General features: G+C 52.0%; 1 protein-coding gene across 1 annotated transcript in view; it reads left to right on the forward strand.

Annotated features, from left to right (window-relative positions):
* LOC121433448 (ankyrin repeat and MYND domain-containing protein 1-like) overlaps positions 1-15,466 on the forward strand; it is a 32,698-nt gene extending 17,232 nt beyond the window's left edge. Inside the window, exons 7-17 of the mRNA XM_041631871.1 lie at positions 686-1,149; positions 2,112-2,283; positions 4,158-4,298; positions 4,927-5,067; positions 6,074-6,181; positions 7,029-7,160; positions 8,307-8,420; positions 8,752-8,917; positions 13,356-13,431; positions 14,187-14,347; positions 15,420-15,466. Coding sequence (XP_041487805.1) covers positions 686-1,149; positions 2,112-2,283; positions 4,158-4,298; positions 4,927-5,067; positions 6,074-6,181; positions 7,029-7,160; positions 8,307-8,420; positions 8,752-8,917; positions 13,356-13,431; positions 14,187-14,347; positions 15,420-15,466 — 1,722 coding nt within the window. The remainder of the gene's footprint in view (positions 1-685; positions 1,150-2,111; positions 2,284-4,157; positions 4,299-4,926; positions 5,068-6,073; positions 6,182-7,028; positions 7,161-8,306; positions 8,421-8,751; positions 8,918-13,355; positions 13,432-14,186; positions 14,348-15,419) is intronic.
* The last annotated feature ends 7,137 nt before the right edge of the window (positions 15,467-22,603 follow it).

Raw genomic sequence — 22,603 nt, forward strand, 5'->3', positions numbered from 1 at the left:
AGCGGGGAAGAGGTCAGAGGAGAGAGCCTGGGAACTCCCAAAGGCATCCTGCGCCATGCCACGTGCACCAAGGGGTGTGTGCTCCCTCTGAGCCACATACACAGCAGCCTGGGGTCCCGAGAACTCCCCAGCCACATGCTGGGAAGGGGAAAGAGCCAGGGAATCTGCGTGTCTTACACATCCCTGGTGGTTGCGGAAGTCACCCAACTAGGGACTTCTCTTTGAGAATCCAGGCGCCTAAGGAGAGAGGTGGGGAGCAGCACCACGGGGCAGAAACACAGTTTAACCTGGAACACAAGGGTACAATGAGAACTTCTGAGTGGCGAGAGAGTAGTGAAGTGAACCGTCACTATGGAGTTGTACTTAGCATACAGTACGTAGTACCAGCCCAGCCCCGTGTGGACTCAGCGTGAGGGATGAGAATGAGTCATCTTCCCAGCCGTCATCCTTGGCTTGCACAGCAATGCTCATTCTAGGCAGATCATGTACAGGAGTCACAGGTGGTGGTGAAACCCCGAACAGCGGCTGCTCACTTCTAGTTCTGGGTTCTGCTCAGGGTGGTCCCTGCCCCCCCACCCCCCGCAGGGGTATGGAGACTGTGGAAGGAGCCCCGCGCCACACCATCCAGGTTCTCACTGGGGCCAGTTCCTTCCTCTAATGAGACCTTTTTTGGTGCTTGCCATAGGAACCTCCCAAATCCTTGGTCACCCCCAAAATCTCATCCTTGTTTGGAGAGCCAAGCGTGGATTATTTCTATGATATGGGCACGTCCACCCCAGGCGGAGAGGATCTTAAATCATCACCGCCCCTCTCAAGCACCTTGGATGATGCCCTGGTCCTGGGGACTGCACAATCCCGGGACTCCTTGAGCTGGAAGAGCAGTGTGGTTCACAAGCGAGACACCCCCTCAGTGAAGAGTGCCAGCAGTGACTTAGAGAAAGAGCCGGAGGACATAATAGATAATGTGGACGCCAGCACCCTTTACAGCATCGACACAAACTTCGAGTCTAACATGTGCCTTCGAAACTACTCTATCCATGTGTCGAAGGACATCCTGGAGAAGAGTGCCCAGGCCTACAGTTCCCTGCTGCACGTCCCCTCCCTCTCAGACAAAGGGACCGTGAGGAAGATGGCACAGACCATGGCTGAGTAAGTCACTTATGCTCTGGGGTGGGGGTGGAGGATCGCTGCCAGGGTAAGCCATGTATTCAGTGGATACCCATCACAGCCCTGTGCCAACCCCAGGAGCTGTTTCTAGAGACTGTGTCCTATTGTCTGGGACTCTGGGATGACTAATTTTATATCAACCCGACATGAAGCTAGAGTCATTTGGGAAGAGAAGACCTCAACTGAGAAAATGTCCCTTCAGATTGGATAGGGGACAAGCCCATGGTGCATTTTTTTTTGATTGATGGGCCCCGGCATTGTGGGCTGTGTTACCCCTGAGCTGGTGATCCTGAGTTGTATAAGAAAACAGTCTGAACAAGTTATGAGGATCAAGCCAGTCAACAGCACCCCTCCATGGCCTCTGTGTCAGCTCCTGCCTCCAGGTTCCTACCTTGCTCGAGTTCCTGCCCTTACTTCTCTCAGTGACGGACTGTTACCTGGAAGTGTAAGATAAAATAAACCCTTTGCTGTCCAAAATACTTTTTGGCATAGTGTTTTATCAGAAGAAACCCTCACTAAGACAGCATCCTTGCAAGGGCACTATGGTGGGGCTACATTTTCAACACGGGCAGTGTGTGATGTGTGTATATTTGTGTTCGCTTCACTGTCTGGCCCCCACCCCAGCAGAGTCCAGTCCCCTTCTCATGAAGTTAAGTGACCCGTGCTGGACCGAAGCCCTGTGTGACCACAGCTGAGGTCGACTCAGGTGACCCACACAGGGAGGTCTGATGTTAGGCCTCTGAATCTCCCAGGGTGGGGACCAGGATCTCGGAAGGGCCGACATTGGGTATTTTCAAGGAAGACTCGATACCAGGGTGCAGTATTTCCATGTGGTCAGCACCCTGCATCTCTTGTGTGGAAGAAGATCCTGTCCAGGTCATAGGTGTGGCGACTACCCTGCACATCCCCTCCATCCTGTGAGACTGTAACTCTGGTACCTACAGGCGTAAAAACCGCTGGCTGACCATCACCTTGCTGCTGCGTAGAGGAGCTGATCCCAACCTATGCCAGGTGCCCATGCAGGCCCTGTTTCTCGCCGTGAAGGCCGGGGATGTGGATGGGGTGAGGCTGTTGCTGGAGAGCGGGGCCCGGACTGATATCCAGTATCCTCCACAGGTAGGTGTCAGGGTTCAGAGGGGCCTCTGAGGCATGATGGATGTCCCCCCACCCCACAGACTCGCAAAAGCCCACAGCTCCTCGGGGCCAGCAGTCGGGCTGATCCACCCTGCCTGTAAACACTGGTGTGTGAGGCACCGGTCTTCTCGCGGTAGTTCCCTGAGCCATGGCTCCACCATTTGATTAAGGGCACCTCATCTTTGCACACATCAGCACAGAACTTCTGTCATCTTGTGAGAAGTGTGCCCCACTTATGCACTGCTGTGAGAGATTCTGGCTCCTTCTGTAGCTGGTCTTCCTGTTTGGGGGTGTTTGACGTTCCATGGCTTATCCACCCTCCTCGCTTTGCTATCTTGGGGCTCACCACAAGCTCTCCCCTGTTTGCTAACTGGGGAGCAAGGAGCAGCATGCTTTCTTTTTTTTCCTCTTTTTATCGATTTTCCCTCCCATTTATTCTCTCTGTGTGCCAGCCCTGCCTATTTTCTCTCCTACCTAGCGACTAGTCATTCAGCTCTTTATTAGACCAATCAGGTGTTTTAGGCATGTAAAGTAACACAGCTTCACAGAGTTAAACAAATGCGACCGAGAAGGATGTAACACATCCTTGCATCATTAAGCAAATCGTCCACAGCATAAATATCACATAGTATCACATCTTTATTTTTTGCAAGGTGGGAGTAGGGGGGGCGGTCACCACAGGGTTTCCCTATAACTTTGGAGCCTGTCCTGGAGCTCTGTAGACCAGGCTGGCCTTGAACTCACAGAGATCCGCCTGCCTCTGCCTCCCAAGCGCTGGGATTAAAGACGTGCACCACCACCGCCCGGCATAAAGGTATCACATCTTAAACTAATAGTCTACAACACCTGCCTGCTCATGGGTCTGGAGCCTTCATGCCTGAGTTAGCAGCTGCAGGAGTGAGTCATAGGTCATGTGCCCTATAGAGCTAATGCTTCCCAGCATTTGAATATTCCCCTGCCTCATCACATCCACCCACTGTGGACTCTCTCTGCTTTCTGGGCTAACCACACCCCGCCTTCAGGGTGTGGTTATTTATTTATTTATTTATTTATTATATATACAATGTTCTGTCTATGTGTATGCCTGCAGGCCAGACGAGGGCACCAGACCTCATTACAGATGGTTGTGAGCCACCACGTGGTTGCTGGGAATTGAACTCAGGACCTTTGGAAGACGAAGCAATGTTCTTAACCATTAACTGAGCCATCTCTCCAGCCCTCCAGGCACTTTTATTCAGGGACACCTTCCTATTTGAGTGAGATCACACTGAGGGGAACTAGACTGGGGACAAGCGGAACATGTCTTCCTGACTTCTCTGTCTGGGTCCTCTCAGTTGCTGGCATTCAATCTGAGAGCAGGGTCCCCACCCTCCATGGCCATTAGCCGTTGGAGGTCAGAGACCATCCACCAGGGACCAACTTCAGCCAGTAGAGAGAGGGACACCATGGGGAGAGTCAGAAGGCTGTCGGATGGTGTTGTCTGAACCAGATCCTGGCAGGGACACGGAGGTGGCACTCTTAGAAGATAGTGTCAGACAGATGGCCTAAAACCATCTGGGTTCAAGCCAGTTGATTTTCAAGCATTCAGAGCTGTAACCCTGGATGCTTGTGACTCACATGGCATGTGGAGAGCATCCAGCTTATCCACTGTCCGTGGGCATTTGTTGATATCCGCCCTCCTGGGCCTCCGTGTCCTGCGCCCAGGGGCCTGGTGAGGAGACGGTGTTGTGGAAACTTGAAACGGTTGCAGAAAGGTATGCATCCTCTCCTCTGCTCAGGCGGCAAGGACCCTGACAAACCCCAAACCAGGGCCTCACCTGCCTGGCTGCAGACTGGGTTTCACCCTTCCTCCGCAGCTGCAGTCTCTGACCCCGCTCCACATCGCAGCCTCGCTTCCTGGAGAGGAGGGCGTCAAGATCACGGAGCTGCTGCTTCACGCCGTCACTGACGTGGATGCCAAGGCGGCTGACCAGGACGACATCTACAAAGCTGGCAAGGTGTGGTTCTGTTTGGATCTGCAGCTTTGCCTGCTGACAAAGAGACCCGCATGCGTGCTCTGATGGCTGTGCTCCTGACCACAGCCCCTCCTACTGTGGGCAGGCCAAATGAGTCAGCACCCAACAGTGGACATGGGAGGAAGCAAGTTTGACAAGCTTGGGAGACTCCGGGCAAAAATAATTGACTAAAGGGCTGGCGATGTCGCCAGGCATGGTGGCACATGCCTCTAATTCCCAGTACTCAAAAGGCAGAGGTGGGCAGATCTTTGTGAGTTCCAGCACAGTCTAATCTACATAGTAAATTCATAGGGAGAGACCCTGTCTCAGCAAGTGGGGGCGGGGAGTCTGGGGCTGGAGCTCAATTGGTAGCCCAGTTTCCTCGGTATCACATAGCAACGAAACAAAGACACCATTACCACCACCACCACAACAAAAACAGGCTTGGTGGTGCATGCCTGTGAGTCCAACCCTCCAGAGGGTGTTCTGAGTGCTGTGGGAGTCACGTGGCTCTGGGAGGATTCGGAGGGGGTGTGCGGAGGGCTCTGTGGGAAGATACTCCACACCTGCAGTCTGCCAGCAGGCACTCCTGGACACATAGGATCTCTCTCAAGCCTTGTGTTTACCGCAGAATGACCTCCTGACCTCAAGCCTGAAGCTCAACAATGAGCCAGGCCCACCCAGTAGCTACTACACTGTGCACTCCTTAGTCCCGGAGGAGGGTGGGCGCACGGCTCTGCACGTGGCCTGTGAGCGGGAGGACAACAAGAAGGTGAGCAGCCATGGAGCCCTGCCGTGGGGTTGGCCGGCTTCTCAGAGTGTGGAGTGTGATGGTCGGGGCAAGGAAGGGACTGAGCCCTGAGCCCCAAGGGGTGCTGTGTGAGGGATGTTAGGCCAGGCAAGAGCTGTGTTCAAACGTGGCATGTATGTGTCTATAAGCTTTCACCTCTAAGTTGGTGTGTGTATGTTCATGTATCTACACATGTGGGTATTAGTGTGTGCACATTCTCTCTAGAACCCCAGAGGGCAGCTGTGAACTCTGGGAACAGGGGCAGGGAGATTCCAAGAAGGCAGGCTGACCCCGGCTCCGGCCAGTGTGAGGCATCGGCCTGAACAAACAGTTTTCCCCTCGTGTGTATTTCAGAATGAAAAGCCCTGGGAAAGTAGGAGGCACTAACGTGGCACTATCATTAGGTAGTGGAGACGTCAGTGGCGTGGGCGAGGAGTTCAGAGTCCATAGTTGAGGGATTCGAAGCTGCGGTAGTCAAGCTATTGCACCTCCCTTATCTGGTGAAGATGGAGAAGCTTTCCCAAGAGCCCCTCCACAGATTTCTGGCATGTCATTGGCCAGTCACTAAGGCGTCAGGGAAACAGGCTGGGGAAGGAGACTGGTCTCCAGCTCCTAGGGTTTGTCACATTATGAGGGTAGAGCGTCAGCAAAGTGTATAGAACAGCTAGAGAGAAGCCCCTGCGGTAGGGGAAATAGAGGGACCACTGTGTAACCGACAGTACTGGGGAGAGGCTCCCACGTGAGCCCAGTGCCCCTCCATCATCCCAGTGCCTTTCCTCTTTCCTTCCTGTAAATGAATGCTTGGAGTCTGTCTGAGCATCCTCCATCTCCCCTGCCCCATGTCCCTGTTCAGAGTTTTTGCTTAGGTGGTGCTGGTGCAAGGAGCCAGCAGTTGAGTGACCGGCTTGACTTTAAAGGTGGCGATAGTGTTATTGATGGTGTGTAGGGGAGTCTCTGATTTCAGGTGCTTCTGCCTTTCTTCCCACAGTGTGCCAGGGACATAGTCCGGCTCCTTCTCTCACACAGAGCGAATCCAAACCTGCTGTGGAGTGGCCACTCCCCGCTCTCCCTGTCCATTGCCAGCGGGAATGACCTGGTGAGCCTCTCGGCACCCACGGGCCTGACTCCTGCACACCTGTCCACCCAGTGCCTGTCTTGTGTATGTGGTGTTCATGTGCCCAGCTCCTGTGTACATGTGCACCAGGCAATTGTGCTTTTCCTGTCACCATTGACCCCTTTCCTCCAATCAGCCACTGGGTTTGCTGTGTCATTTTCCACTTTTCCGTCTACTGGTTGGTTCATCTACCCAATCTCCGACTTACTAACCCATCCAGCCACCTACCTGCCAATCTAACCACATAGCTACTCAGCCTTTCCCTTACCTACCCAGATGTCCCTCTACCTATCCACCTACTCGTTCATCCACCCTCCCCCCGCCTACACAACCTCTCGCCCATCCTTCCTTTCATTTAACTTTTGCTTACTGAGCACCTTCAATGGGAAGGAAGGAACCACTATGAGCAGTAGGTTTTGAATAGAGCCTCTGCTTTGAGGATTCCCTGACACACATCAGAGCTGGGGGAATCAGGCCCTACACCAGCATGCAGCACAGTTTTAGATGAGTATCGTGGAAGAAAAAGGAGAGATGGGGAGGAACAGGCAAAGGGCCCGGACAGGATGGCGCTCCTGGCCAGTGGTACGTACCTGCCCGAGAGCCACGCTCTTTCCTGGGCTAGAAAGTGAGACATGAGCAGGACCCATCAGAGCAGCTGCCTTGGAGCAGCACCAAGAGAGTGTCATTCATAACCAGGCCCTGGGTAGAACTGCAACTCCTCCCTAAGGAGCTTCACCATGATCCTTCCCACCCATTATGTTCCCTGTGGGTGGGACCTGTGGATCGTACCCAGGGTTATGGTTGCTGAGGAGTCTGTCTGTGTGTCCAGGTTGTGAAGGAGCTCCTGTCCCATGGAGCTGACCCCAACTTGCCTCTGACCAAAGGCTTGGGCACTGCCCTATGTGTTGTATGTGACCTGGCCTACGAGCAACAGAGGAGTACCGAGAGCAAGATTGCCCTGGTGAGGGGAAGCAGGGGAGGATGCAGGGGACGAGGTAGGGGGGATGGTGAGTACTGCCTGGGGTCAGGGTGGGATAGTCTGCGTCATCTTAAGATCACATCTTGGTTAAAATAGACTAAAGGACCCAGCATCCTGCAGCCAGCACCTGCCTCCAACGGTGCTTGGGAAATGAGATGGTGTTAATCTGTTGACAGTGTCTGGACCTGGCAGGTCCGCTTCTGCATTGTGGGCTTCTTGGAACCCAGGCTTTGTGACCTGTGTGAATGAAATATGCTAAGAAAGTGTAGACATTTGTATCTTTCCAGAATGCCTGAATGTATTTATTTAGGTGTTTTTTGGTGTGTGTGTGTGTGTGGGGGGGGGGTCCTTGTTCTGTAGCCTCTCCCAGTTTCAAATCTGTAATCTTTTGTCTCAGCCTCCTAAGGGCTGGAATTACAGCTGTCCACCACCACACCCAGCTGGGGTTTATTGAATAACAGCCACACCTAGTCCACACCTAATCCACATCCTCCTGATTCCACTGGTCAGCCAACTGCAGCCATCACCGTTTCTTTTATTGTATTCCAGTCTTGGTTGTGAACTCTGACAACTCTCAAGTCATGCATTGAACTGCACATAATAACATGCACAGGCTAAGGCGTGGTTCAGAAACAGGTGATGTGGAGGTGTTGTCCCCCCCTCCCGTGTGCTGACAGAGGGCGCTTCTGACTCATGTAAGCTGGACACAGCTTTTGAAGGCTGATTGATGCTCCACTGTATGTCCTTGCCACATTCTGTCTATCCATTCACGATGTCACTGTGACCATGGATGCAGTCAGGGAGGGCTCTCTTCCAGGGAGTGGCATCTTAGGATGAGGCTAGGTCAATCTTGTCTGTCGCATTTGTCTCCGACTTCCTCACACACGGGGCATGGCTACCCTGTAGAAAGCAGGGGACAACGATCCTTCTGGGCAGCTGTGCTCTCTGGCTGGGCGGTGCCCTTTGGCTGTCTTTCCGCTGTTCAGTGAGTAGTGTTCACAGGACCTGAGAGCCATGCCCATCATGACGTGGTCACGCGTGGAACTGCCCTGCACAGTCCAGTGTTGCACGTGGCTTCTGTCACCCTTCCAGTAGCCCTGTGTACTTAACAGATTCTGCGTTTTCCAGATTGACCGGCTGATTAGCTACGGGGCAGATATTCTGAAACCTGTGATACTTGTTCAAGGTGACAAGATGGCAGTGGGGACAGCTGTGGACTATGGCTACTTCAAATTCTACCAGGTGTGGCTTCGTTTCCTGAGCACGACCCCTCTGAGACTTGGCTTCTCTTGGGCAAATCTAGGAGTCCACAGCCAAGGCTGGTCTTCCGGGGAAGACGACCTCATGATGATAAACAGGTGCTTTGGGCACTTGTGGGCAAGTGGCCCTCTGTGTCGAGCAAGTGTCCTCTGTGTCCTCGGTCACATTAACCAGGGATGGAGAGGTGGCCTGCTCACTCAGTTACCCTGCAGTCTGGGCTGGAGGTGGCCTGCAGTTCTTGGTGAGCCTTGAGTGTTCTTGGCTGGCAAGTGACAGCCCCAAGGACCCATAGTGACCCTGTGCTCTGTCGTAGGACCGGAAGATCGCCCACTGTCCCTTCCATGCTCTGATGCCAGCAGAGCGGGAGATATTAATGGCCCGGAAAAGGCTGCTAGAATATATGGGCTTGCAGTTGCGGCGTGCCGTCCTTGGCAAAGAGAATCAGATGGACATGAAGGCGCTGTACCTGAGCAAACGGGGTAGGTGAGGCTCGTCAGGGTGCACGGCCTAGCTCTGCTCTTGCCCCCAGCGCCCTCATTCTTCAGGCCTCTATCCGCTCACCCACATCCTTTCCACACCTCCCCCGCTGACGATGTCCCTGATGGTTTCACTCTCAGTCACGTCAAACTGCAGCCTGCCCTGTTCCAACCTTCTCACGCATGGCTACACGTCCGCTACTCGTCCCCAACACCCGATTACCCACCGTGCACATAATCTTCATGCCCACAGATGCTTTCACTCACATTGTCCCCAAAGCACACCTATCCACCCACATGAAACTCCCACACACGGACCACTGCCTCCACCACACACCCTACATCCATACACACAAATACCTGCTTCAAAAACATGTCGGGTCCACTTATCTCTGCACATATACCAACCTGTACGCCCTCCTGATGGCTACAGCTTCGGCCACAGTTAAATATAATCCACTCTTTCCCCTACAGAGTAGCCCACCCCTACCCCACGACCATATCTGCCACACACATGCACACCTACCCACCTGCACACTCACACCCCAATATCCTGAACACCCCCTACACCCACTCATCCTCCCTATCTCCCATGCTCACATCCATCTATCCCTGTTCTCCACAAATAGGTCTCAGCTACACACCCACGCTTACACGCAGCCATCTACACACCCACGCTTACACACAACCATCTACACACCAAAACTTACACACTGAACTACCGCCCTCCCTTATATACACACAACTAGCTCCCCCCCCCCCCACACACACACAATACTTACAGTCCCACCCATAAACCTGCTAGCACATTTGTGGCCAGAACCTAATTATTGTCCACGTACACACACACATACACAGCCTCCAACTATTCCTGTACCCTTGTCCCTGCCCACGGTACTAACTTGTACTGACGCAAACAGCTGTCCCATGTGGACACAGATGAAGAATGAGGAGTTCGGGCTGGTGTGGAAGGTGATGCCTGTATTTGTATGCAGACTCTACTGTGGGGGCACAGGCTGTGCCTTTGCTATGTATCACTGAGAATTCTGGGCCTCTGATCTCTCACAACCACTCCTAGGTGGGGGACTGGCTGAGGGAAGCTGGCTGAGAAGACCTGACCAGACATCCTCTCCTTTCCCTCACTGAGTAGATCCCGAAGTAGGGATATCACCTACGGAGAGGTTTGCCATCCCCCACTGTTTCCAGAGCCTTGGCACCGTGCTGTAAAGCAGTAAGCTTTGACAGAGAAATGGACTCATTTTCAATAGCGCATGGACCAGTTCAGGCCGGATGGTGAGATGCACCTGTCAGGGAGTTGGTCCACTGGTACCACAGGCTGAATTGCAGGACGGCTTACCACTAGAAAGATCCAGGAGAAATGAGGGTAGAGGAGCAGTCCGGAGTTTAGAACAAGCTCAGGCACTGGCCTCGGAGACTTGCCCCTGAAATAGCCACAAAGTGACTCACTCACTCCAAGGGGTCACTTATGTTCCAGGAACACTTCTGAAACCAGTGGAGTAACCAGCCCAGCACTGGTGGAACTGATATCTAGGTGGGCATGGACAGAGACAGAGAGGGTGGCTGGGGCCATGCCCGAGGCTGCAGTTCATGCTGTGGGATGGGGACACTTCACAACCCAGATAACCACCAAACAAGTGAACAGCTGCAAGCCTGGGCTGGGTGTGGGATTAGGACCCAGCACAACACAACAAGATGCATGCAAAGAAAGAGTCTGACCCATGTGCTAGCATGAACCACAGACACTCCTGGCGAGGGCCCAGATGTCAGATTTAACAGCAAGCAACCAACACCGATCTGGGCCTGTCCTTGCAGCCAGCCCTGATTGGCTGTGTCGGTCTTTTGAGCAAGATCTGCCAGGAGGAAGCACTGTTGGAAGCCAGAGACAACCAATCAGCGATTCAAAGAATTCAACAGCCTGGTGTGGTCAGGGAAGAGCCCTGCTCAAGCCACCATCATCCTGTGGCGACTGTGGAATTCCCAAGGCTGCACCTTCCAAGGAGCAGCGTAGTACTGGGAGCAGGGGAGAAGAGATCCATCGGTTACTGTCCTCATTGCTGTGATGAAACCCTGAAGAGAGCTACTTCAAGGAGGAAGAAATTAATTTGACTCATAGTTTAAAAAGGGACTATAATCCATCATGGTGGGAAGGCATGGCGACAGGAGCTGGGAAGCAGCTATTCATGTGGCACCTGCAGTCAGGAAGTAGAGAGAGGTTAATGCTGCTGTTCCAAGTTGCTTTCTCCTCTTTACTCATTCACGGCCCACAGCATAGGGGCTGGACCCCGCCGGCATCAAGGGTGGCCTTCCTGTGTCAGCTAAACCTGACTGCTATCTCTGGAAATTCTAAATTCTGCTGCTTGCCTGTCAAGAGGAAGGATCGCTAGTCCAGTCATTGTCAACTTGGCTTCTAAACACATCACCCTTAGTTTTACTTTTATTTCCTTTAGGTTTTGTGTGTGTGTGTGTGTGTGTGTGTGTGTGGCTGGTGAATGTGTGCTTTGACACACACGTGGTGGCCAAGACAACATGTAAGCATCAAGAATCAGTCCTCTCCTTTTGTCACGTGGGTAGCAGAGATTGAACTCCGGTGGTCAGGTATGGTGGAAAGCGCTGTCCGCCTGTTGAGCCCTCTCTCCAGTCCACACACCACCTTGAAATAATAGTGTTCTACTGGCTTTCCTAGAGCCTCAATCTCATCTTGTAGTGCATGGGGTGAACCTCCCCATTCTAAAAGAGAGGACCAAAGAGTGTGGTGATGTGGAGGACAGTGGCCCCTGTAGGCTCATGAGTTTGAATGTTCGGCCCTCAGTTGGTGAAATCACTTGGGAAGGATTAGGGGGTGTGGCCTGGTTGGAGGAGATGTGGCACTGGGGCAGGCTTTGCCATTTTCAAAAGTCCCTGCCGTTCCCAGTTAGCTCCGTCTCAGGTTTGTGGACCGAGATGTAAGCTCTCAGCGACTGCTTCAGCAGCCGCGCCCGCCTGCCTGATGCTATGCTCTCTGCCATGATGGTCACAGGACTCTAGCTCTCTGAAACTGAGTCCCAAATAAATTCTTCTGTAGTTTCTCCTGGCCACAGTGTCCGATCACAGCAATATAAAAGTAACCAAGGCAGACAGCAAGAGAAGATTGGCGTAAAGCAAGACCAAATCTCAACAAGGCAAACACCAAAGCCTACAGCCCCATTTCTGCACATCTGGAGATTTTCTCGAACTATATGGACTCCCAAAAGCTTTGGCTAGCCCCACCTTAGGTTCTACTGCACCTTACATCATCTCTCTCATGCTAGCTCTGTTCTCCTCACTAAACTTGCTGCTCTCTCTCACTGCTGACCCAAATAAGAACAATGAACAGTGACCGCGCCACAGTCCGAGTCCCATGCTGTCATCTGCTAAAGAAATTTCTACATTAGGGATTCAGCCTCCCCCACACTCTGAAGACATGGGTCGAATGGAGGTGGATTCTTTGCCAGAGTATAACCTGAATAAACTTCAGTCCAAGTCTCAAGGGAGTCCCGATCTTCTCAGAAACTTCACGAGCTGAGCCCCCACTGCCTGTGGTTCTTCATTCCTTTAGCCATTCTTGTTTTCCAAACTCCCCCCAGAAAGACCCGCTGAGCTCCGTTTGCAGCAGTCTAGGGCTAGTCTATCCCTCCGCTCCAGACTCTTCCACATTCCTCCCACACATCAGTTCCTCCACAGGACCAGATCCATCACAACAACAGCCTCAGCCCCTGGCACTGTTTTCTGGATTAGTTACTTTCCTCGTTACCATGGCAAAGCACCCAACACATGCCACTTAAGGGAGAAAACATTCATTTTGGTTTCCAGTTCAAGAGGGAAGTTGTGCTGACAGAAGCAGGAAGTGGCTGGTCACCTTATGTCCTCAAGTCCAGCAGCGCAGAGAGATGAACGCTGGTCTCGGCTCATGTCTCCTTTTTGTTTAGTCTGGGCCCCCGTCCCATGGGATGGTACCCCTTATATTCAGGATTGGTCGAGCCATGTTGGTTGAGCCTGTCTGGAAATGCCCTCCCCGACCTGCTCAGAGGTTTGTCTCCTAGGTGATTTTAAATCACCAAACTGACAAGCTTGGCCACCACTGTGGACTCTACCCATTCAGGTTTCTGAGCAAGTGACAACTGGCCTCCGAGAACAAGCAGGGAAAAAAACCAGGACTTCAGAGACAGATGGGAGGTCATCAGGGTGACTCCTTCAGAGTCTGCGCACTGGGCAAGGCTGCCTGGTAGCCTTTAGTGGTGTAGCAAGGCAGATCTTGAATGGAAGTGGAAGCAACAGTAGGACCTAGGCAGGGGCTGCAGATAGGTAAGCCCTTTGAGGCACAGGTGATGGCCGCGGATGAGGACCCCTCCCCCAGCTGCCGCGCTCCCCTGCCCACGGGGTGCTAACTCAGCTCTCTCCACAGCGGAGCTATCCTCCAGCCACCGGATGAAGAAGAGAAGCTCCAGCATGCCTAAGTCCTCAGCCACAGAAAAGCAGCAGTGAGTGGGTCCCTGGGGGCCACCTTGTCTCTCTGTCCTGAGCAGCAGCACCTTGGCCAGGCAGCCCGGCATGGAGGCACAGGCTCCGGCTGGAATGAGGCTAACAGATGGGGTCTCAGGGCACACTTAGTGAATTGGGTTGTCTGGGGATGGGACACCCCCTCAGGGGGGTGGAGGGTGGCCACCTCCATTGGTAGAGCACAACCCAGCTCAACCACTGTTTTTCCGGGAAGTCCTATCATCCTCTTGCAGGGTGTTTCTGTGACAGACAGACTCTGGGCTGTGTGCCTTCTGGGGAGGGCCCATACATATTCGTGGGAACATCCGCACCATCAATCCGGAGGGACAGGGCAGGGATAGAGAGGGCGGTGGGGAGCATCTCCTCTGGAAACGGAGGTTAGAGTTGAGTCTTACCCCACACATGAGCTCTGAGGTCTGCCCTCGTGTAGCTGACTCATTGCAGCCATGCTACTCATGACCCGTTTCTCTGTGCTGGTAAGCTGCCATCCAGCCGTCATGTTGGATGTGCCGACTTCGCCTGAGCAGCCTTTATGGCAGAACCTGTGGTGGGCCCAAAGGCTCCGTGTGTATTTATTAACTGTTGAGAATAACCCTGTGGAGACCATTGTGGGTGGGGACATCAGGGCTTCTGTTCATATGTGGTAGCTGCTCTGCCCGGTGGGATGTGTGGCCATGACTGTAGACCTTAGGAGCTTAGGTGTGGACACAAACCTGACCTTGGGATTCTGTCACAGCCTTGCCTTTTACAAGTTTTGCTACCAGTGTGGTCGCTCCATTGGGGTCCGCCTCACACCCTGTCCCCGCTGCTATGGGATCCTGACCTGCAGCAAGTACTGCAAGACCAAGGCCTGGGCCGACTTCCATAAAAAGGACTGCAATGACATCATGATCTTGAGTAGGTTGGGTGCCATGTTGGGATGGGGTGGCGAGGGAGGGGCCTTCTACTGCCTCCCAGGACAAAGATGTAGGCCTGGGGAGTGGGTGGGGGAGAGAATCGCCATCTCCTTTGAAAGCTCTTTCTTGCTGTTTTCCTGGAATTTACAGCCCGGACTGAGTGTGTGTGTGTGTGTGTGTGTGTGTGTGTGTGTGTGTGTGTGTGTGTTGAGGGGTGGAAAGGGAGGATAGAGCAGGGAACCATCTTGGCTCTTCACCTGTGGTGATGTCTCTATGCATGGCCACTACCTGGAAAGTGGTCATGTAACTTCCTTGCAGAGCTGAGATATGGGTGCCAGGCGATTTGCTGTCACCGGGCATCCACTAGTCACATGCAGCACAAGATGGTGCTCACCATAGGGGCTGCTTTTAAAGTGTCCACTTAACAGGCCCCCTTAGAATTTCTAGTAATGTGGGTTCCAACAGGTGTCTGCTTCTATGAATGGCATCCTTGATCCTTTCCCCTGGCTCTGTCCTCCCCTCCATCCTCCCCCCCCCCCCGACTCTATGCCCTTCCTCTCCATCCTCTTCTCCCTGACTCTACTAAAGTGGTGAATGGGGGTCTGGCTATATTCTAATACTGGCATTTTAGGGGACATTATCCACTGTCCTGGACTTGGCACCTGCCAAGTGGCTGGGCTACTCCTCTATAAAACCCTAAGTGGGATTTACCTAGAATTTGGTAATAGCTTTTGCCTTGCAGATCTTGCAGGCAGTTGTCTTTGAAGGGTGACCATAGCCAGCCCTTCCTATTGTTGCAGGCAGCACTTACAAGCACTTACTGGACAAAGTATAGAGAAGTTGATTACAGGCCGTAACTGAGTGAGGTAGGGGGCTCACTCACGGGTAACCCATAGAGAGGGGGCGGCTCAGGGAGAGAAACATTTTGGTCTAGGAAGCAAGGCGTAGTGGTCATTGCTCCAGGGCCTGGCCTCCTTAGGGACACTCCAGATTCATCTACCCCTTGAGTCTCTTGCTCAGGCCCAACAGTTGGCTCTCCATACCCCTCCCTGTGCCTCCTCTTATCCATCCAGTGCCCCATTTGGACCACTCGATTTGGAGGGTGACAGAATCCCCATGAGGGGACAGCGCTTGGTGCTGAGCCTGGGGAGGAGCCCAGGGTTGTACCCTGTGGTGGCCTCATGCAAGAAGTGTGTGTGCTACCGGAGCTGCATGTCACAACAGTCTTTGTCCTCCGAACCCGGCAATAAAGTAACCTATGGTGTATTCTCAAGTCTGTGTCCTGGACCAAGTCTCAGAATCTCTGTCCATGCCGGTTATGACTACCCTGATAGTCTCTCATAAGGCCTGTGCTGTGCAGATCAGGGGTAAAGACTCTGCTGGAGAGCTGACTGCAAGACAGTGACAGCTCCTGGCTCATGCCGGCACTGGCTCTCCCAGTTGGAGGCATCCCCCGGTCCCAAAGAACCGTTCTCTGCTGTCTAGGTCCCTTCCAGGGACTCCAACTCCCTATGGGGTCCAGGGTACTCTCCTGGTGCGTTAGTTGCATGTCTGCCATTTGCTCAGCTTGTCCTGCAGCCACAGTGGAAGTCACAGGGACTGATGAGGGTAGAAGGACAGGACCAGAGCAAGGCAGTGTGGCCAAGGCTGGCAAGTCTGCCCCGGAGAATCAGTTCCACTTTTAGGGTGACAAAGAGGGCAGGCAGGCAGGACTGTAGCCACTTGCCTGAAGGTAGACAGGCCTAGGGGTGCTTGGGGGAGGAAGTGGGGCAGAGAGCACAGGACTGGAGAAGAGGTGGAAAGGGAGCTACAGAGCCTGAGAGGACTGGGGAAGACACCGGCTGGGCAGCCTGTCTCTGGTGCCTGGGTTTTGAATTCTACTCTAAGGGGGAGGTTCATAGGGGTGGCAGGTAAGGCTTACACATGTAGGTGGGGAGGACCCTAGCCAGAGGAACAAGCTGTTCCTTTGAGGAACTCAGCCACAAATAGCTTTCCAAGAGGGACTCCTGACAGGCAGGGACTGGAGCTTTGTCCCCTAGCACTGATAGGTTATTGCCATGGGTGACCCAGCTCCTTGTTCTAGAGTGGGCCTTCCCGGTTGGGGTGCTGGTGCCCATGTCAGCAGCGGGTGTGCATGAGCATCCCACTTCCAGTCCATTAGCAAGGAAGGAGCTTCCACGCTACTTATGGAAAGCAAGAGCAAGCAAATGCAAATGACAGTTACCCTGATACCAGCAAGGGTCTCCAGACATGCAGGGAATGCAGGGACTAGCCAGGGACACACACACACGCATACCTAAAAGTAAGGGCATTCCTCTGTTTCAAACAAGGCCATGCACACCTTTTATTTGTATTTTTTTCTACAACATTTTCTCCAAGTGAAAGCCCTACCATGTTTTACCTAAAATATGTGCTAATTGTTTTCGTTTTATCTTGAATGAATGCTTTGCCTGCATGAATTTATGTATATAAATGCCCGGCTGATGACTGCAGAGGCCAGAAGAGGGCATTGCAGATGGTTGTGGGCTACCCTGTGGCTGCTGGGTGTTGAACCTGGGTCCTCTGGAAGAGCAGAAAATCGGCTCTTAACTGCTGAGCCAATTTTCCAGCCACCCCTAATTGTTTTAAAGGAGATACTAGTGACAACCATATTAATCTTAGGGCCCATTCTGAACAATTTGGGGAATATATTTAATCTGTGGCTGCACACAGCCCTCCAAGATGCCATGCACACACACACACACCTCTCAAGTTCTGCCTTGAACAGTATGATGGTTACTGTGGCCTAAAGCTTACTTTCTAGTGCACTTGTTCCATAATTTCTCAATTAGTCGTGGAGGCTGGCTGGAGTAACAGATTATAACTCAGGCCATTTTGTCCTTCAGTCTACAGAGGGTCACACACCCACATGCACACACTCATTGGGGTTTTATCCCTTCCATTGGTTTCCAGGAAGCTTCCATGTGTTCTGAAGTGTGCTCTCGGAGGTTATGTCGGTCTAAGAGAGGTGGGTGCCTCAGACTGATCGTGTGTGACATCTGTTCGTGTTGGTGTGAAATTTATGTTCTTTCATCTTCCTCACACCTCTGGTGCGGAGAACTCGGTGGCATGGGGACTCCTTTTTCTGCCTCACCTGTAAAGTGGCTTCTTGCAGCCTGAGCTGTACCACATCAAAGTTCTCAGATCTCTCCGTCCCTGAGGCTGAGGGAGCTGTCGGTTGATGAGGCTGTAAACAGGGGTGACTTATTTCTGCTGTCCATAGCTATTTTAGTATGTCACCAGTCAACCTGTGGTTTCATTGTCTGCCTGGAACTGAAAGGTCCTGGGTCTTCCCTAAGATGGCCAGTGGTGACCGGCAGTCATGTCTCTCCCTGTGAACTGCAGGTGACTCCTAAGCCTGTGGCCTCAGCCTGCAGGGCTGTGACACCTTTTCTTGTCTGCTGGACAAACCAACCCACTCACATCTCCCTGAAGCCCTTTTAGATATGATTGCGGATTTGCTTGTCGAGCTCAGTTATCTTGCTGGAAGTTTGCAGTTGGCTGGTTTCGTGAGAGACAGTGGGGAACCTGGAAGTACTAAGACCTCGGGGTTCAATGTGAGGCTGCACTTCCGTCATTTTCTTCGCGTGGGATTCGATGATGGCTCCTCTCTGGCTTTCGTATCACATCTTACCTGTTGAAGTCAGCTTATCCTTGCCCTTAAAAGCAAAGCCCAGTGGAGCCCTGTCCCTCCCATCCTGATTATCCTGCACAATGTTCCTGGCTTCTCTGTCCCCTCCTGGCCTTACTGCTCTGGGGTCTCCCTGCCACTGCAGCAATGCCTATCTTTAGCCCCACCCCCAGACTTGCTGGCCCCTTGTGGCTCCCTGCTGTGTCCACCTCCCCTGGGTGGCTTTTGCTGGGTCCTTGTCTGCGTCTTTCCTGCTACTGCTAGCCACAGGCTCAGAGATGCATTGCCTCTTCTGGATCAACTCTGTTGTGAGCTGGCACCTTTTAGGTCACGGGACATGGTAGCTTGGTCCCTGTGCCTCAGTTTCCCACATTCCAGCTACATGTCTGTATATTGGTGGAAAGAAGGATCGAGTGAGAGGGGGTAGGTAGGGCAATGCATACATGGATGGGGTCGCTCATTAAAGCCAGGAGGAGTCTTGTCGCCCTGGGCATATGGTCTAGAAAAGCCCCTCTATTTTTTTTTTTCCGAGAGAGAGGTTACTCTGTGAAACAGTCCTGGCTGTCCTGTAACTCGAGAAAAGCCCCTCTTAGCAGGGAACTTTGTTTTGAAAAAGAAGGAGGAGGAGGAGGAGGAGGAGGAGGATGAGGAGGAGGAGGAGGAAGAGGAAGAGGAAGAGGAAGAAGAAGAAGAAGAAGAAGAAGAAGAAGAAGAAGAAGAAGAGATACCAGGGGAGGGCTGGGGCTGGAAATCCAGGAGGGAATTGTATCTAAGCTCTTCCCAGGAGCAGCCCCTCCCCGTCTTCTTAGAGCCTTGGCAATTCCTGAGGAGCAGTTATCTTTCTCACGGAGCCAGCTGGCTTGTACTCCAGAGCAGTCGGAGGCCTGAACTATCAGGCCAGGGAGCGGAGGAAAAGGGAAGAAATTCTAAAGTGGTCATGTCCCATGCCACTGATGCTTCTGCCTGCAGGGAAGAGAGGTGATACTCAAAGCTGGTATTCATAGCAGAATCTCTTTCCTCCTCACCCTCAGTAGGGCTGCTGGCCCTAGTGCTGTTTGTGGCTATCGTGGGTATTCTGGGGCAGGTGGTGTGGGGTAAGAGCTGCGGGGTCACTGGGAACACGGAGGGAAGAAGTAGGAGAGGTCCGCACATGGCCATATGGAGGGCGGGGCCTCCTCCACCATATACCTGCTGTCTACCAGAACCTCAACCAGCCCACTCTAGGGGAAAGCCCAAGCACTTGTCCCAGCATCTCAGAATTCATCTTGTGGCTCCTGCCACCAGAACCTTTTCTATCTCAGGGACCTCCTGCATAGTATCGAGACCACTGGGTAAGCCTTCTGTGCTGTCCTATGGCAGGGGTGGGACAGTAGGGGAAGGAGATGCCGCAAACCCCAACAGCTGCTTTGTTTTCTCTCTGACACTCTCTATCTACTTATGCCCTGGCTGCTCAGCTGCCAAGCCTCCACCTTGAATCTAACTTCCGTCCCTGTTGGGAGATGCACTCCTTCTCTTGTTCTGGCGTTGGCACCTCCCAAAAGTAACCCCCTCAGGCAGGCAGCCCTAGGGAAATCACAGCTGCCCTGGACCTGCACATCCTGGGGGACCCCAGTGGGCTTAGGATTCAGTTTAGAGTCCAGCCTGCATACAGAGGACACATGCCTCCATCTTGTGCCCCAAAGTCAGGGAAGCTGTCGAGGATTCTTCTAGCAGAGTGGAGCTGAATCTCTGCCTCCGAGCTGTCCCGATGGTTGCCAGGCACTGCTGGGCACTTGAATGTGGAAAGGACACAGCTCATGTCCGAGTGGTTGCCACTCTGCCGCAGCCCGTGTGCTCCTGTTCTCGAAGCATGTGGGATCAGCTGGCGGGATGAGGGGGACAAAGGGCAGAGACTGGTGAGAGTTGTCGAGGCCCAGGCACCTTGGGAGGGAAGAGAACCCCTTTTTCTGGAGGCCACCTCCCTCCCCAGGGGGGTTCTTAGGCCATCCTCGAGGTGACAATATCTGTGGGACACAGTATCTCCACCTCTGTTCCCCCCCTCCCAGAATCCCCTTCTCAGTGCTCACCTGGAATTTTGGGTTCTCCTTTTGAGCTAGACTCAGCTGCCCTGTCCTTTCTGTCTGGGCCCTCAAAGGCCCCCAGGGAACGGTGCCGAAGCAAGGAGTCAAGGCGGTGAGATGTGGGGTGAGGCAAGTGATCAGATTGTACCTTTAGAGCACAGACTCAGTGCAGGAAACAAGGACAGAGTTGTAGGGGAAAGAGTCAGGAAGTGATGGATGTGACAAACCTGGCTAGTAAGCAGGATAGGGACAAGAGGTACCCGGGGGTCTCTGAAGGAGGCAAGACCTGACAGGCTATGGACACAGATGGAGTTTGGCTCCATAGAGACTAAGAAGTCAATGGGGGGCAGCAAGAAAGGGAAGAGTCTGGGGCATGGAGTGAGAGTTTGGCTGTAGACCAGCAAGAATGGGCACCTCTTCTCAACTCCCTCTGACATCTGACCTTTTGGGAGAGTGGACTGCTGCCAGGGTCCAAGGCTAGGTGACCATCCAGGGCTTGGGAGGAAAGGCAAAAGAGCTGTGGATGGCCCTGAGAGGGTCTCAGATGGCAACAACGAAGAGTAGCTTGGGTCGTGATGGAGATGGAAGCCTAGAACATGGGCGCAAGGGTTCCGTGCAGAAGTTTGGGAACCTCTGTGTTCTCTGGAGAGGAAGAAACAGGTAGCTAGAAGAAGGGTCTGGGCTACAGGCAGTGTAACTGAGGCCAGGGCTGTGGCTTCTTCCCTTGATAGTTTGTTCCCTTGAAACCTGGGAAGGACATCCAGTTCCCTGTTTTACCCTGACTGAAGCCAGGAAGTCTCTTCAGACTACACTGCTTGGGAGGGTATCATTTCTCCACTGTGTTCTACTTCTACTGGTCTTGTTGAGTAGCTGTTTCACTAATTCCTGGACTTCCTGTATTCTTACCCATGTCCATTCTTACCTGGCTCCTGCTACTGTTTCCATTAGTTTTGTTGGCAGTTTTGAATAGAAAACGGGACACCTCCGCACCTTCATAGTCTTGGGTCTTCCTCAGACACAGCTTTGGTTCTCACAGTCTTTTGTGCTTACATATGAATTTTAGGATTGCCCTATGAAAGATATTATTGGGATTTTGGTCTGTAGATTCTTTTGGATGGTATCACGCATTCCAGCAGTATTATTTTTCCCAATCCAGATTATGGTATATTTTCTTATTTACTTATGACTTTTTAAACTGGTTTGTCAATATTTTCTGATTCCTAGCTTATAGTTTTTCACCTCCTTAGATATATTTATAAGTATTTTAATTTTCATGTTATTATAGATGAGATTGTGCCCTTAGCTCCTTTTCTTCTCTCGCGCCTTCCCTGTCCCATCCACCCTACTTTTCTTCTTGGCTCTGAGAAGCAAACACAGAGCTTTGCATACGTGAGACCAGCACTACTTCTGTGCAGTATCCCTAGACAGAGTCTGGCTATGTAGCCTAGTCTGACCTTGAACTCTATCCCCCTGCCTCAGCCTCCTGAGTGCTGGGATTGAAGATGTATGCACCACCTCCCCTGGCCCCTTAGTTTCTTTTCAGATGACTCATTGTTTTTACGCATGGACTTTATGTCAGTTCTGCATCTTGGTACTGGGCTGAGACTTCTTGTTAGCTATCAGAGTTCAGTGTAATTCTGCAGAGAAATACACGTTTTTGTCTGCCAGTGAAGATAATGTTATTTCAGAACTGCGGCCCTTTATTTTCTTTTTCTTGTCTTTTGCTGTCTAGGACTTCTAAGCAATTATATATATACATACACACGCATACACATTTGTTGACAGAGGCTACTTGTTCATTTCCTGGCCACCCAGACCTGAAATAATTACACAAAAACTATATTAATAGCAACATTGCTTGGCCTACTAGCTCAGGTTTTTTGTTAACTCTTACATCTTTTTTTAAAAATATTTATTTATTTATTATGTATACAATATTCTGTCTGTGTGTATGACCGCAGGCCAGAAGAGGGTACCAGACCTCATTCCAGATGGTTGTGAGCCACCATGTAGTTGCCGGGAATTGAACTCAGGACCTTTGGAAGAGCAGGCAGTGCTCTTAACCTCTGAGCCATCTCTCCAGCCCCCTAACTCTTACATCTTAAATTAACCCATTTCTATTATTTTATATTTTACCACGAGTCTCGTGGTTTACCAGTAAAGTTTTGGACTTACTCCTTTAGCAGCTACATGGTGTCTGACTCCACCTTCTTTTTCCTCTATCTCTGCTTGGAATTCCCACCTTGCTCTATTTTTGCCCTGCCATAGGCCCAAAGAAGCTTCTTTATTAATCAACGGTAATAAAACATATTTACAGCACACAGAGGGGAATCCCACATCACCTCCCTTTTCTGTCTAAATAAAAAGGAAGGTTTTAACTTTAACATAGCAAGATTACATACAACAGTTATCAAGCAAGAATTATAGTTGCAATATTTAGTCCATTTATATCTGGCAAATTAAGGAAAATACTCTATCATATACTAAAATACAGTCGTCATAATAGCCTAATTTTATTCTTTTTTTT

Source organism: Microtus oregoni, unplaced genomic scaffold (assembly GCF_018167655.1).
Source record: "Microtus oregoni isolate MIOR12 unplaced genomic scaffold, Mior012 000038F_ref0000394, whole genome shotgun sequence".
Lineage (NCBI taxonomy): Eukaryota > Metazoa > Chordata > Mammalia > Rodentia > Cricetidae > Microtus > Microtus oregoni.